We start from the raw sequence: 15079 nt of genomic DNA on the forward strand, positions 1-15079 counted from the left end.
GTAAGTATGTATCTTTGGTAATTTACCCAAAGTGTATAATTATGTTTTACATAAACGTTTCGAGTTCCCTCTCTTGTTCAAGGGAAATTTTAACTGGGTGGTCATTAATAGAAAATTGTGGTTGAGCGCTAGGAGCGCTGTTGTTTAGTCTTTAGGGTGAAACGTTACTCAGGAACTATGTGATATTCAAATTCAACCAAATTCCCAATATAAAACTGCATTCGAAATAACATTTACCTATTAGCACTATTAAAGGCAGGGACTACACGTCTGGAATAAAAATGGAATACAAACTTTTAGGGACTTGTAATAGTGAGTGTAGAAAGCTGTTGGTTCGCGTGACATGAAGGGCTTGCCACCCCCATCCTACGTATTGTAACCCAGCCACCGGAATTCATGGCATTAAAAGTCGCTCAATGACTTGTTTCTACGGCGGTGCCTTATTGGGTATTAGCCTAAATGATGATTATTATAATTAAAAGTTGTTTTTGAACTGAAAATATAAATTTTGTGACGTAAGTATCTCGCCAAACGTCATTTCTGAGCTGTAACGCAAGAAATTTCCATTTTCCCGAAATTTTTCCTCAAATAAATTTTCCGGAAAATCAACAACTGTATACGAATGTAATCATCTACACTCAAAAGGACTACAACGTAGCGAGAGAACTTACAGACAAAGTAGCAGAGTAATTGGAAAGACTTTTTATTTGTGTATGCTTTTTATAACATTTTTTGTTAGGTTTCTAGGGGTGAATATTGGTTGTAAATAGGCTCGTGAACCATATATTAAGGGTTTGCCAATTGTTTGAACTTTGAAGGGTCTGCTTGGAGATTTTTTACGCGGCCTAATACCAAATAATAATCGTATCTTCAAAGTTTGATAAATTCATAGAAACCACAAGAGGAATAGAAGGAGTCGATGAAAAGTGTTACGGGCTCGGTACGGGCAAAAGGTTCTCCGTTCATTTCCGCTTGAATCTAATTGGCCGTCATTCCCAAAGCTTTTTTTTTATTGGACCAGAGATAACCGGAAATGAAGGGAGAACCTTTTGCCCGTGTGGACTTGGTTCTAGAGCGGGGTAAGGGTCGGAAGGGGCTTCTCGTAGGGGCGGACTTTCGTTACTATCTTATTATTCGCAACCAAAAGATATGGTATCGCCACCTAGTGGCGAAAAAGCAGAACTACGATCTAAAGGAAACAGTACTGCTGTCAGCTGGAGGCATGTCTAGGCATGCATACACTTGGTGTAAGTATTCTACATGTATTTCGAAAATTAATGAATTATTAATTAGTACTTTTTCTCAGAAAACACCAGCACCACGGAAATGGATCGAAATACCCCTACTGTCGATGGTGAAGAAGGTAAATATTATTTAAAAAGTCTAAACTAGGCCTATGCCTAAGCTTGTTCTTTAGGTTGCATTTTAAACATAAATTTGTTTTTAAAATAGAAGTTGATGTCAGACTGCCTCTAATTAAAATAATACAATATGTTGGAACCAAAGTCAATTGTTTACAACAAGGAGAGGAAAAACTAAGAAGTAATCATATCATTTCCTGCAGTATTACTGGAACGTCCGAGAAGCTTAAAGGGTACAAAGTGCCGTTCTTTTACTCGTTAATAAGAGTAACACATTATGTAAAGAAACGAAGTCTTGTACTGACGTTACTCGGAAATGGGGAAAACTCAAGAAGCAATCGATTGAAATGCACAAAGGGGAACCCATTAGTGATATGTGTTGTGTTGGGCCACCCAAGTATGCGGTTCCATCATTTGATAAAAATAAGCAACGGAGTATCTTATTAAGGCTTCTTCGTTCATCCAAGTACGAAACGGCGCTTCATAAACATATTTTACCTGGCCCAAAAATTAGGAAAGAATTTGTTAAATCTCCATTAAAAGATAAAAATCCAGCCACCGCAAGTTCTGCCATCTCTGACACTTTTGATGATATCAAAATACGTTTCAACATAATGCTTGACTGTGAAAATATGAAGGTGTTGGATGAAAATCTTGGAACCTTAGTTGATGGACTATCTGAAACTGAAAAAAATTCTATGAAACTAAAATCACAGTCACAAGTGAGGAGGCTCTACAAATTGCAATTACAACAATTACCCAGACTAGTGATTTTTGGTTGTCTAACAGAGGAAAGAGAATGACCGCAAGCAGGTGCTATGAGTTTTACACTTATCAGAAAGACCCCTCGGAGAAGATTGCCAAAATGATTGAATCAAAATTTCGTGGAAATGAAAATACTCAGTATGGAATTATTAACGAACCTATTGCCATTGCCAAGTATGAGGAAAAATTTGGAGTAAATGTTACACGAATTGGTCTAGTCATACACCCAGATCATCCGTACCTGGCTTGTTCGCCGGATGGATTAAATAAGTCAATTTTGATTGAAGTGAAATGTCCTACAGCGGGAAATGATAAGCCCCTTGATGAAATAGTTAAAGATTTGAATTTTTTGAACCACAAAGAGGAGACGTTGAAATTAAAAACCAAACATAAATTCTATGGACAAATTCAACTAAACCTTGCAATTTTAGGGCTCTCGCTAGCACACCTAGTCATTTATTCAAAGAAAAGCAATGACATATTAGTAGTTGAAGTTAAAATAGCTGAAGTATTTGTTACTAAGCTTTTAATTAAATTGCAATTTGTTTATTTTAAATATTTTTTGAAGAAATATATAGAACTAAAATCCTAAGCAATATTGGTTGAGGATAAATGTTATTATGCAATTAAAAATTGCAATTCGTTCCTAAACCATTGTTCCTCAGACTTGAATTACAGTATTATTTTACTTTTTGTTTATTTTTGAGTAAATAAAATATTTAGCAATTTATGATTGTACTAAAATTTATTATCTGCCAATATAGATGTTGACAAATTTACAACAGCACTCGCAACGATAAACATTTTGTTAATGTAAGGAAGTAAATCCCACGGTTTGCTTTTGTTAAAAATATTGAAAGTTTTCAATCTTTGAATTGTTCGCTCAACGTGAACTCTAGCACTAGCGATTTTTGAAGTTAGCAAGGCATCTTCTCGGGAAAATTGGCCCCTCTTTCTAGTGTTTTGTCCTTTAGCCTTTCTTTTAAGAAAAGGCGGCCTAATTAACTTCAGCGCTCTTACACTACACAAGTCTTCAATTGCAAACCCTTTATCCACCATAATGGCATCTACATACGGTATGCACTTCTCAAGAACTCCACACTTTTCGGTAATTTGTTTATCAGATGATTTACCCCCAAACGCCTGACTCACCATAGTAATCACACCAGATGGAGATACACAAATGCACACTTTAACGGTATTGGTACCTTTGTAATGAGAGTAAGTTTTTATCTTGCATTTTAGACACCTAGGCTTTTCAACGGAGACCTCTGTACAATCTAACACCGTCCTCGTATGTTCATAATCTTTAAAGCAAAGTGGCATAGATTCCATGATTTCCTCTTTCTCTAGCCATGGAACTGATGATTCTAAAACCGTGGCTAATTGGCATATTGTTTGTTTGAAATAATTAGCCGTTATCTGCTGGCTAAGACCGAAAAGAGCTCCGAGAGCAGTGTACGTAATAACTAATTTAAGTTTCATAAATGTAAGTAAAATTCTGTCCGCGACTGGCAATGCACTTTTACTTGGAAATTCTTCTTTTACTATTTGAACAATCTCATCAAAAAGTTCCATCGATTGAACTCCTGTCAAACACACAACAGTTTTTTGTTCGAATACTCCGCAATTAGCAGCTACTTTACATTTATGTTCTGCTAGCTGGTTTACCATGATTCCTTTTTCTAAAGTATTAATGGCATTATCATCAGTTTGAGCTATTTCAACTGGTAGAGGCGGTTGAGGTACCAAGTGTTCTTGCTCCGGATCTTCGTCTTCGTTACTCTCGGGTTCGCTGATCTTGTTGAGAGAAGTCTGCCTATTTTTCCTTACAATATATCTATTTGCTCTCCTTTGAGATGAAGGTGTTGTCTTTCTATCATGCTTACGAAGAGGTAGTTTCTCAGAAGGAATTGCTAAGGGCCGTAGGCGAGGTGGATATTTGAAATGATCTGTAAAATAATATCAAGATCAAGATTAAAAACAACGTTTAGTATTACACCCATTTTTAACGCAACTTCCCAAGCCTTGGTACCGTTGTTTTTACAATCAAACACGCAGCAATACGTAACCATTTTATTGCAAAATATTACAAACACACCTTCAAAATAATTCTATCAGTCTAATTTAAACGTCCCAATTATCTAGCTTACTACGTTAAGTCGCCTATTTGTTTCCTTGAGATCGCGCCATCTTGGACAAACCGAAGCGCCCCCTTTTATTTCTTTTGGTTGCGAATAAGGAGCGCTTGGTACGTCGGTCGTCGTACGTCCAAGCTTTCTGGAATGAAGCCAAAGGCGGGGCGGCGAAGAGAAGCTGCAGCCTTTCGCTTCGTTAGTGGCGCAACTATAGCCTTTTTTGTGTTTTTGCTTAGTCAGTAAGGGTACCAAAGGCGGGGCGGCGATCCGGGCGAAAACACAGGTGGCACGGGACAGAGAGAAACCGTGACTGCCTTTTGCTTCGTTACTGAGGTGATTCGACTATAAACAGCGCGGGCCAGAGGCCAATCGGGTCTCAGGGACGAGCGTATTTGTTTCTGTTCGTCATGAGGCGGGGGCAAATCTGCCATTCTTTACAGGGGGGAACAGGGGGACAGGGGGTTTGGAAGAGAGCGAAAGGCGAGTTTTCGAGTTATTTTTGCGAGGGAAAGAGGGTACCCCGGTAATTCTGGCATGGGGAAAAGCGGGAGGGGTGCCTTACTTGGGGGGGGGGGGTTTGGGACGAGAAAGAAAGTTATATTTGTGAGGAAAAAAGGGGGTGGTTTGACTATGGGGAAAAGGGTGCCACGGCAATTATCCCATGGGAAAAAGGGGGAAGGGGTGCCTCACTGGGGGGGGGGGGGTTGGACGAGAGAGAAAAACGAGTTTTTAAGTTATTTTTGCGGGGGGAAAAGGGTACCCCGGTAATTCTGGCATGGGGAAAAGGGGCAGGGGGGCCTAACAGGAGGGGGGGGTGCCTCCAAACACACAACTAGCTGAAGGCCCAAACGTAGGGTGGACTTCTCGGCTAGTCATATTATAATCGGCAACGTTTTGCGTGTTTCTCTGCCGAAGACGAACGAGATCCTTCACGTCTGTCTTCCGTTACTAAAGGGAATATCACCTCAGGTATTTGGTGTGGAACACCAAGGTTTGCAGCTCTGGCCGCTCTTGCCTTTGGCTTTAGAAATGTTTGGCGCCACTGTACATGGTAAATTGATGGGGATGTTAAGCGGAGAGGGTGGTTGAGCTCATTTGGCGTGTTTGTTTTCCGGCTTTCATTCGCGTGGGACGGCGAAAGGAAAAGGGAGAACGTGACTTTTAATCTACTTCTCTGCGGGGAATCATAAGAGAGGCTGGTTGAGTTCGTTTTGCATGTCTGTCTTCGACCTCTCATTTTCCCTTTGCCCAAATAATATCATTTCCTGGTATTTCGCACTTTGGAGTGGGTTTCTCTTGTTAAAATTCAAATTATGTGTATATAAATTTAATCAGTTGTATATTAATTAATTTCTGTTTAGGGTATTTTTGTTTTCTATTTTAGTGTATTTTAATTCAATGTGTTATTTTTTGTATTCTTGTATGTTCGCGTTTATTTGCTGTTTCATTACTTATTTTATGTACTTATGGCGTTAGATTTAATAATAAAGAGAGTGACGCTAAGGAAGGCGAGGAGCGCACCGGGGCTCCTTCGATAGTTGTTGGGCGAACGGGTTTCCCCGAAATCTTCCGACGGGGTGGAAATTTTCCGTCGTCCCAGCGGTGGGACAGGCTGGCGTCGAAAGTGGGGAGGACCCCGAAAAAGAAGGGGTCCAGCGTGTTTTCCTCGGCCATTCCTGTTCAGATTTCTTGAAAAAGCCCAACTGTGCGGGTTAAGGCAATGTGCGCCTCAATATTTTGTAACAATGTGCGTTACCATTAAATCAGTTTTTTTGTTATGTTTTAAATAAGTGTTCCGTCCATTTATTTATTTATCAGCGAGATATTTACGTGCTAGGTGCCTGAAATTTAAGTGCTAAAGTTTAAGTCGCTGTTTCAGTCCGCCGGTTTAAACGCAATTTAAATTAAGCTCTCCCAAAGCTATTCGCGCCAATAATCCGTAATATTATTGGTGCCGAATCCCGGGAAAACTCGCGATAATTTTGTAGACTGGACAATTTGTGAAAATGGCTGCCGTTCAAAAAAACAGCGCAAATCCGTTCGAGGCGGTGTGACGCGAATCTGCAACCTGATACAAGAAGAGCTCGGAAAGGCTACGGTTATTTCGGAGCAAAATATAAGTGATTACATAGTGCAGTTGAACGCCAAAGAGCCGAAATTAGACGAACTGGACCAGAAAATACTGCCCTTATTGACGACCGACGAGGAGCAGGACAATGAGGTGGAAGAAATTGAAGTATACATGGATAAATTAGTTCTTGGCGAGGCAGAGCGATGAAGTGGATGAACCACAAAAGTATTCCGACGGTGTTACCAGCGCCAACCGGAAACCGACCATCGGGATCTCAACATTCTGGAGGCAGTGACCAATCTACCATCGTTTCTCCACCAGCGGCAACCGTTCGACTGCCGAAATTGGAAATAAAGAAATACGACGGAAGTCACGAAAAACGGCAGACATTCTAGACTCAGTTCAAAGGAGCGATCCACGAAAATCCACAATTGTCTAAAATCGATAAGTTCAATTATTGAAAATAATATCTGAAAGGCCGAGCCGAAATAGCTATTGAAGGGTTAACCTTAACAGAAACCAATTATGATTCAGCTATTGAAATTTTGGGGGATACTTGCGGTAGGCCAGATTTGCAAGTCAGTGCTAGACTAAATAATTTTATGATAATGGGTTCGGTATCATCGTCTACGGACGTAGCGGTCCTAAGAAATTTGTATGATACGTGCCAAATTGAGGTTAGAGGTTTAAAATCATTGGGTCGTTTGACCGATAGCCATAGCGAGTTCCTAGCTCATCTTGTGGGAGGCTTGTTGCCATTGGATCTGTTACAACAATATACTAGAGGAAGGGAAATACGTAAACTGTGGGACATAAATGAATTGCTAACCTTCTTAAGTGGGGAGATCCAATGTCGCGAATGGGCCTTAGCTGTCCACAGAGCAAGTAGCTCGCTAGCCAAGACTACCAGTTCCCAATCAGAAAAACCAAGTTTTAAGGGTAGTCAGAATAATAAAGTTCCATCTAGTAAGCCGTTTTCGGCAGCTACTCTTAGTACTGGAGTCAATAATAATCAAAATTATCAGAGAGTTTGTGTTTTTTGCAATAGTACCGAACACCCATTTTACCATTGTACAGGTAGTTAATGGGAAATAACTTAATTGTTCGCTTCTTCGCGACTTCTAACTTGTTACGAAACTTAGAATCGAAACCCCTAGAATTGATCAAGTATGACGAGATTATACGAGAACAAATTATATCGGGAATTGTGGAAATGGTTTATGATCGAGAGATTCCGAAGCCCACCGGCCACTATTATTTTCCCCACAGAGGCGTTACACGTGAAAATAGCGAAACTACAACCCTAATTATTTACGACGGCTCCTCTCTCGCGAGGGGCTTCCTTTCCCTTAATGCTTGTCTAGAGGTGGGGCCCAACTTCCTCCATTTAGTTTTCAAAATGTTGGCACGCTTTCGTAAACACCGAGTCGCTTACACCGGCGACGTGGAAAAGGCTTTTCATCAAATTGTATTGGAGTTTTAAATCCAATGTTAATCAGCAGAGCTACCCTACACTAACTAACTAATGAAACTAGTAAGAAATCATAACGTAGTGATTTAAAAAGACAAACGTTTATTAAGAATGAGTACTTTACAAGATGAACGACATATTAGGAGTGACGGCAATAATAAACGCTGTAAGCGAATATATATACACTTAAGGTTAAAAAATAGTAAGATAAGATTAGTGATTAAAAATATATCTTATTTACAATAAACATTTTTTAACCTATTAAAAAAACTAAACGAGAAAAGCCGATAACGCTTTTGATCTTCAACACTCGCCCTCGTTGACGACTTTCTCGTACTGCCGTAAACTGAGATTCTGACGGTGGCGGGTGAAGATTTCTTTAGGTAGTGGCTTAGTTAAAATGTCGGCCAGCTGTTCTTCACTCGGGACATACATAACGTCGATGACGCCCTCTTCGACCAGTTCACGAATGTAGTACTGACGAATACTGATATGTTTCGTGGAACTCAGGATTTCTGATGAGTTTAATGGCCCCTGCATTGTCGACTCGGAGTACGGGTACATCATCGTCTACGTTGAGACCCAGGAAAGACTTGATTCGTTCAATCCAGACGACATCTTTCGCCGCTTCAGTGGCAGCTACCAGTTCAGCCTCCATGGTTGACAAAGCAACAGATTATTGCTTTCTGCTCGCCCAAGTAACTGGAGTTGAGCCAATTAGGCATACGATCCCAGACGTTGAACGTCTTGTTTTCTCACAACCACCGTAATCAGCGTCGCTGTAGGGGATGGTTGTCATGGAATTCTCGGACTTGAATAGGAGACCAAGTGTAGAGGTCCCTCTAAGATATCGAAAGATCCTTTTCACCCAGTTCCAGTCGGCGACTGTGGGGTTGGCCATAGCTTGTGACGCTCGATTAACAGCGTACTCTATATCAGGTCGTGTTCCTGTCGCTGCGTATCTGAGACTTCCAATGGCCGAGGCATATATGGTCGTTGACTCGAAACTCTCCTGACTTTGGTTGGTCGTGTCTGGACTGCCGATAGGAGTGCTCACTGGTTTACAGTCTTGCATGTTGAACCTTTCAAGAACCTTCTCGATGTAGGCGCTTTGGTGTAAGAATATGGAGCCGTCGCTTAACTGATCGATTTTAAGTCCAAGATACGTTGACGCTTTTCCGGTTATGATTTCGAATTCATCGCTGAAGTCGTGAAGAAAGTCATCAACTGCTTTGGTGGTACTGCCGGCAACCAATCCATCATCGACGTAGAGGATCAAGACCAAGAAAACGTCATTGGTTGAGTAAATATATAGACAGTGATCTCCATCAGCACTCTTGAAGCCATGGTTCTGAAGTGATTTGTCAATTCGTTCATTCCAACATCGTGGAGACTGTTTAAGACCGTAGAGACTTTTCTTTAACTTCCAGACTTGTCCACTACTATTGTCGAAACCTTCAGGTTGACGCAGATAAATTTCTTCGGATAGCTTCCCATGAAGGAATGCGGTCTTTACGTCGAATTGCCTCAGGTTGAGATTTTTCTGGGCAACTAGGTTGAGAAAGATTCGTAGTGTCTCGAATCGGGCAACTGGAGCGAAAGTCTCATTGAAATCGATTCCCTCTCGTTGCGTAAAACCTTTTGCGACAAGCCGGGCTTTGTGCTTGACGATCGTCCCATCTTCATCATTCTTTGTACGAAAGACCCAACGATTTCCGATTATCTTGCGACCAGGTGGAGGATCAACCATTTCGTAGACGTCGTGTCTTTTCATTGCCGAAAGTTCATCTACCATCGCTTTCTCCCACTCGGCGGATTCGTTGCTTGAACGTGCTTCTCGTGCCGTTTGTGGTAATATGTCGCAGATGAGGAATGCTTTATTTGCTAGCTGGCAGCTCTGACATGGTTGGACTTTCCTTAGTGTTGAACGATCTCTAAGGACTGGACCGCTCTTCTCAGGTTGATTGTCCTGGACATTGTCAGGAAGAGACACTGTTGCCTCATTATGTCCGGTATCCACGTCTTCCGACGCTTCGACGGATTTGGTTGTCTCGTCGTTTGAGTAGTCGGCAGCTCTGGTTGGCATGCCCGATGGTGCATTAGTGGCTCTGGTTGGTCCGTCTTTTGATGAGTTGGTGGCTCTGGTTGGCCGGTTTTCGCAAACGAAATCGTCGGTCAGTTGCTCGCCCTGGCTGGAGGACTCCCCAGAGACAGGAATCCAGGAATCAGGAACGCACGTCTCGGCATTGAATTTGACATCTCGTGATCTTAGTACGTCGTCCAGCTCTGGAACATAAACTTGATATCCGTCTGCATTGTCTTCATAGCCAACCAGGAAACCTTTATACGCCTTCCGAGACAGCTTCTTTCGCTTCTCTTTTGGTATGTGGACAAAGCACTCAGTGCCAAAGACACGCAGATGCTGGATCGATGGGTTTGTCTTCCCTGTCCACAATTCAAACGGCGTCTTCCCAGCAATGCATGTAGGTGCTGTTCGGTTCAGGACATAGACGGCTGTGTTCACCGCTTCAGCCCAGAGTTTCGGTGGTAAGTCCGATCTGGAATGCAACATGGCCCTTACAGACTCCATAATCGTACGATTTTCTCGTTCAGCGACCCCGTTCTGTTCAGGCGTGTATGGCATGGACTTGCGGTGATGTAGCCCTTCTTGAGACGTCCATTGACGGAACTCTTCATTGACATATTCAGTCCCATTATCCGTGACCAGCTCTTGTACTATGTGATTGCGGGTTCGGCAAAAGGCAAGGAAATCTTTGAAACAATTGACGACTTCGGATTTCTTCGTTAGGAAATATACGGCTCGAACACTGGAATACTCGTCTTTGAATAGGAGGTAGTATTTCTTCCCTTTCATGGACGGTGTTGGTGATGGTCCCCAGAGATCTGAATGGATCCTTTCACCTGGTTTCGTAGCCTTCTCCAAACGAGTGCCGAAACTGTGCCTAGTCATCTTGCCGTAGACGCACCCTTCACAGAGCTTGTCAGACGTCTGGTTTAGAACTTCGTATCCGAGTCTCCGTAACGTCGCTGCTACATGCCGTTTATCCTGATGACCCATGCGTTCATGCCAGACTTAGAGATCTGCTTTCCGGTCATTTCTCGGATCTGCTGCGATGTGAGCGGAGCATGATGGCTGCATGACTTTAATATCCAGACGATACAGACTCTCGACCTTGCCAGGTACACAAAGGTTCCTTTTGCCTGCGACAACTTCATAGAGACCGCAAGAATTTGCTGTGACCTTGAACTCCAGATTCTTGTTTCTCTTCATTGCGCTTTTTAGCGAGAAAACATTGCAGGCAAAGTCACGGATGTGCCAGACATTGTGGACGACCTCTTGATAGAGTTTCTTTCCGATCCGGAACTGAATCCTTATGTCTCCTTCACCATCCGCTGTCATCTGCGTCTTGTTTCCAATCTGAAGAGTCGCTGGAGTAACGAACTTGCGGAAGTTTAGGAATTTTGTGGCGTCGTTCGTGATATGCTGTGTAGCACCCGAGTCAAAGTACCATGCTGCTTCAGACGATGAGCAAGCAACGAGACCGTTTGCTGCGATCAGACCCCCAATGCTGGTGCGATTACTTTCGTCAATGCTTGTCCTTCTAGGAGTTTTCCTTTGTCCTCGGCAGTCTTCTGCTATGTGACCAAACTTTCGGCAATTGGTGCATTTTGGCTTACGTCCCATGCCTTTCATCTCGTTTGATGAGTGACCGCGATGACTTGTGGCATTGCGTTTCGCCATCAGACCAGAGGAATATCTGAAAGAGTCACCTTCTCGAGTTGCACGGCCAATCAATAAACGTTCCAACTCTGCGACCGTCTGTTTTTCGGTTGGCAGCGTGTCCCAGAGCATACCGAATTCTCGATACTCATCCTGAGGTAGGGACTCGAAGATGCAGGCAATCAGGATGCAGTCGTCGAATGTTACGTTCTTCTCTGTCTTTGCCGTTGACAAGATATCTGTCCAGAGAGAACACATCTGGGCAATGTGGGTGGCCATGTCGACGTCTGGTGACTTCGTAGTTCGCATAAGTTGCGCCAGAAGCTTACGCAGACGGTTGGACGACTTCTGCTCGAAAATTTCAAGTAGTTTGTCCCACATCTCCTTTGGTGTCTCACAATTTGTGATCATGTTTTGGACCTTTTTGGATAAGGTTGACCAGATGATGCCACGGACTGTACTGAATGCCACTCTGTATTTCTTCTTGTTTGAAGTGTATTCAGACTTCTCTGCTGCTGTTGCTGATAATAACGGCCCCGCGGGTTCAACCCATTCACCAGTCGATATCTAGTGCAGTGTTGGATAACGACCTTTATGTCGATGATTTAATTTCAGGGGAAAAAGAGGTTAGTGAAGTTGATCAAATGATCAGTTAAACGTCAAATACTTTAGTGGAAGCGGGGATGAAATTGAGAAAGTTTCACAGTAACTCTAGCGAAATAAGGGAAAAGTGGGGGGAGAAACCCAAGGTATAAAATAATGTAGCGAGCCAAATCAGCCCCACCAAAAATACAAAAGTTTTAGGCATATCGTGGAATGAGGCGCGGGATACTTTCAGTTTTGACGTCAGTGAAATTCTGAAATTGTTAGGACAAAAGTAAAATACCAAACGTTGGGTTTTAAAAATCGTGGCCAAAGTTTTCGACCCCCTGGGTCTATTGTCCCCTTTCACGATACGTGCTAAGATAATTTTCCAGGAGATGTGGAGTAGGGGGCTGAAATGGGATTCCCTCATACCGGACGACCTGTCCCAGAAATTTGACGCGTGGTGCGAGGAGCTCCCCCACCTGACGACAATAGAAATTCCTCGCTACTATTTCGCAACTGAGCCAACAAAAATAGAACCCGAAATAGAAGTCCACTGTTTTGTTGATGCGAGTAAAGGCGCCTACGCGGCCGTCGTTTACTTAAAGGGCATCTATCCGAATGGCCAGGTGACCACCTCTATGGTGGCATCGAAAACTAGAGTCGCCCCTTTGTAAACATTAACATTACCTCGATTGGAGCTAATGGGCGGAGTTGTAGGAGCGAGGCTTATTTCTAATGTAGTGGAAACGTTAGTGTACTCTCCGCGAGCGGTTCGAATGTGGACCGACTCGACAATAGTGTTGCACTGGGTTCGAGACAACGCGGCCCGTTGGAAACCCTTCGTCTCGAACAGGGTGAAAGAAATTCAAAAGTTGACAGACCCCTCTTCTTGGGAACATGTGGCTGGAGTTGAAAACCCGGCTGATTTCCCATCGCGCGGCGTAACGATTGAAGAACTTAGGACCTCTAAATTGTGGCTTTTCGGACCTCCTTGGTTATCCGAAAATAATAGAATAATTAAGTTAAATTCAGCATCGATTGACGGGGAAAATCCTACTTTTAAAATTGAAAAAAGAGTGCATTCCGAAGCTAGCCTGGCTATTGTCGCTGAAACGGAAATTAAAAACCCCCTATTCGCCCTATCGAAATATAGTTCCGCCAATATGGTTTATAGGCTTACTGCTTGGGTTAGACGCTTCGTAAAAAATTGTAGAAATTCAGCTAAGAAAATTGATAGAATTATCGGTTCTTTATCAGTGGATGAAATTAATGACGCTGAAAAACAATGGGTCAAACATGCGCAGGAAGAAAATTATTCCGTCGAAATTAATGGCTTGAAATCTGGTATTGGAATTCCTAAAAATTCTAAAATATTGTCGTTGTCACCTTTTATTGACGAAGATGGTCTATTGCGTTTAGGCGGACGTCTAGACGCCGCGGATATTAGTTACCAGGAGAAGCATCCCTGGATCTTGTCGCGTAAAAATAGGTTAACAGAATTAATTGTAGATGACAGTCATATCCGGTTAAAACATGCCGGGGTAGATGATGTTCTAGTTGAAATTAGAGAAACATTTTGGATGAATAAAATAAGGAGATTAATTAAAAGAGAAGTACAAGGCTGCCCTAAGTGTGTAAGATTCAGAGCGAAGGCACCGGTAGCGGTCATGGCACCCCTGCCGGAAGCCCGAATTACTCCATCGCCCCCATTTTCGGTTTGCGGCATCGACTTTGCCGGTCCGTTATACGACTCAAACGGCGAAAAATGTTATATAGCGCTCTACACGTGCGCGGTTACGCGTGCCATACATTTGGAACTAGTGTCAGATCTATCAACTGATAGATTTTTGTTATCTTTTCGGAGATTTTGCGCGAGACGTGGAATTTGTAACATTGTGTACAGTGACAATGCAAAGACATTTAAAAAAGCAGAGTCGGACTTGAATGAACTTTTGAAAAATCTAAGACATCCGGAAGTTACGAATTATTTCGGGTCCCTTCGAATACAGTGGCGTTATATAGCGGACAGAGCGGCTTGGTGGGGAGGGTTTTGGGAGAGGATGGTCCGTTCAGTCAAATCATTCCTCCGCAAAACTCTCGGAAAGGCTCGACTCAGCTACGAAGAGCTCGAGACCTTATTAATTGAAATTGAGGCCACTATAAATTCTCGGCCAATCAGTTACGTATACGAAGGGGCCGGAGAGCCGGCTCCCTTGAGCCCCGCTCATTTTTTAATCGGCCGACGCTTAACGTCGTTGCCATCCCGAGTGTATACAAATAATGAAGTGTTAAACCAACATCAACAAGAATTAACTAGACGGTTAAATACCGACAAACTTTGTTAGACCGCTTTTGGTCAAGATGGAAAAACAATTATTTGTTAGAATTGAGATCGGCACACCATAAGCCTAATTGTACCCCTACCGAAGCTTAAAGGTTGGTGACGTAGTTTTAATCGAAGAAAGTAAACTCTCACGCCTAATGTGGAGAATGGCGGTTGTGGAAGACGTAGTAGAGAGTACGCTAGATAAGGTGGTACGATCATGTATGGTTCGGTTGCCAAATGGAAATCGTCTGAGACGACCTATCCAAATGCTATATCCCCTTGAAATTTAAACATTTTGAACGCTGTTCAAAAGGGGGGAGGGTGTTAAAAATCAAATTATGTGTATATAAATTTAATCAGTTGTATATTGTATATTAATTAATTTTTGTTTTCTATTTTAGTGTATTTTAATTCAGTGTATTATTTTTTGTATTCTTGTATGTTCGCGTTTATTTGCTGTTTCATTACTTATTTTATGTACTTATGGCGTTAGATTTAATAACAAAGAGAGTGACGCTAAGGAAGGCGAGGAGCGCACCGGGGCTCCTTCGATAGTTGTTGGGCGAGCGGGTTTCCCCGAAATTTTCCATCGTCCCAGCGGCGGGACAGGCTGGCGT

General features: G+C 42.6%; 2 protein-coding genes across 2 annotated transcripts; one reads left to right on the plus strand and one right to left on the minus strand.

The window, feature by feature from the left end:
• Window positions 1-10900: 10900 nt before the first annotated feature.
• LOC149927017 (uncharacterized) lies at window positions 10901-11959 on the minus strand. Its single transcript, XM_090157788.1, has one exon. It carries the CDS (start codon window positions 11957-11959, stop codon window positions 10901-10903), a length of 1059 nt encoding a protein of 352 aa, XP_090013914.1.
• An 878-nt stretch (window positions 11960-12837) lies between these two features.
• LOC149927018 (uncharacterized) lies at window positions 12838-14481 on the plus strand. The gene has a single exon (XM_090157789.1). The coding sequence runs from the start codon at window positions 12838-12840 to the stop codon at window positions 14479-14481; it is 1644 nt and encodes a 547-aa protein (XP_090013915.1).
• The last annotated feature ends 598 nt before the right edge of the window (window positions 14482-15079 follow it).

This window comes from Leiobunum rupestre, chromosome 9 (genome assembly GCF_980474605.1).
Source record: "Leiobunum rupestre chromosome 9, qqLeiRupe1.1.hap1, whole genome shotgun sequence".
NCBI lineage: Eukaryota > Metazoa > Arthropoda > Arachnida > Opiliones > Sclerosomatidae > Leiobunum > Leiobunum rupestre.

Coding starts and splice junctions, on each gene's coding strand:
- LOC149927017 (XM_090157788.1), bottom strand. CDS start 11,959: ATGATCACAAATTGTGAGACACCAAAGGAGATGTGGGACAAACTACTT.
- LOC149927018 (XM_090157789.1), top strand. CDS start 12,838: ATGGGCGGAGTTGTAGGAGCGAGGCTTATTTCTAATGTAGTGGAAACG.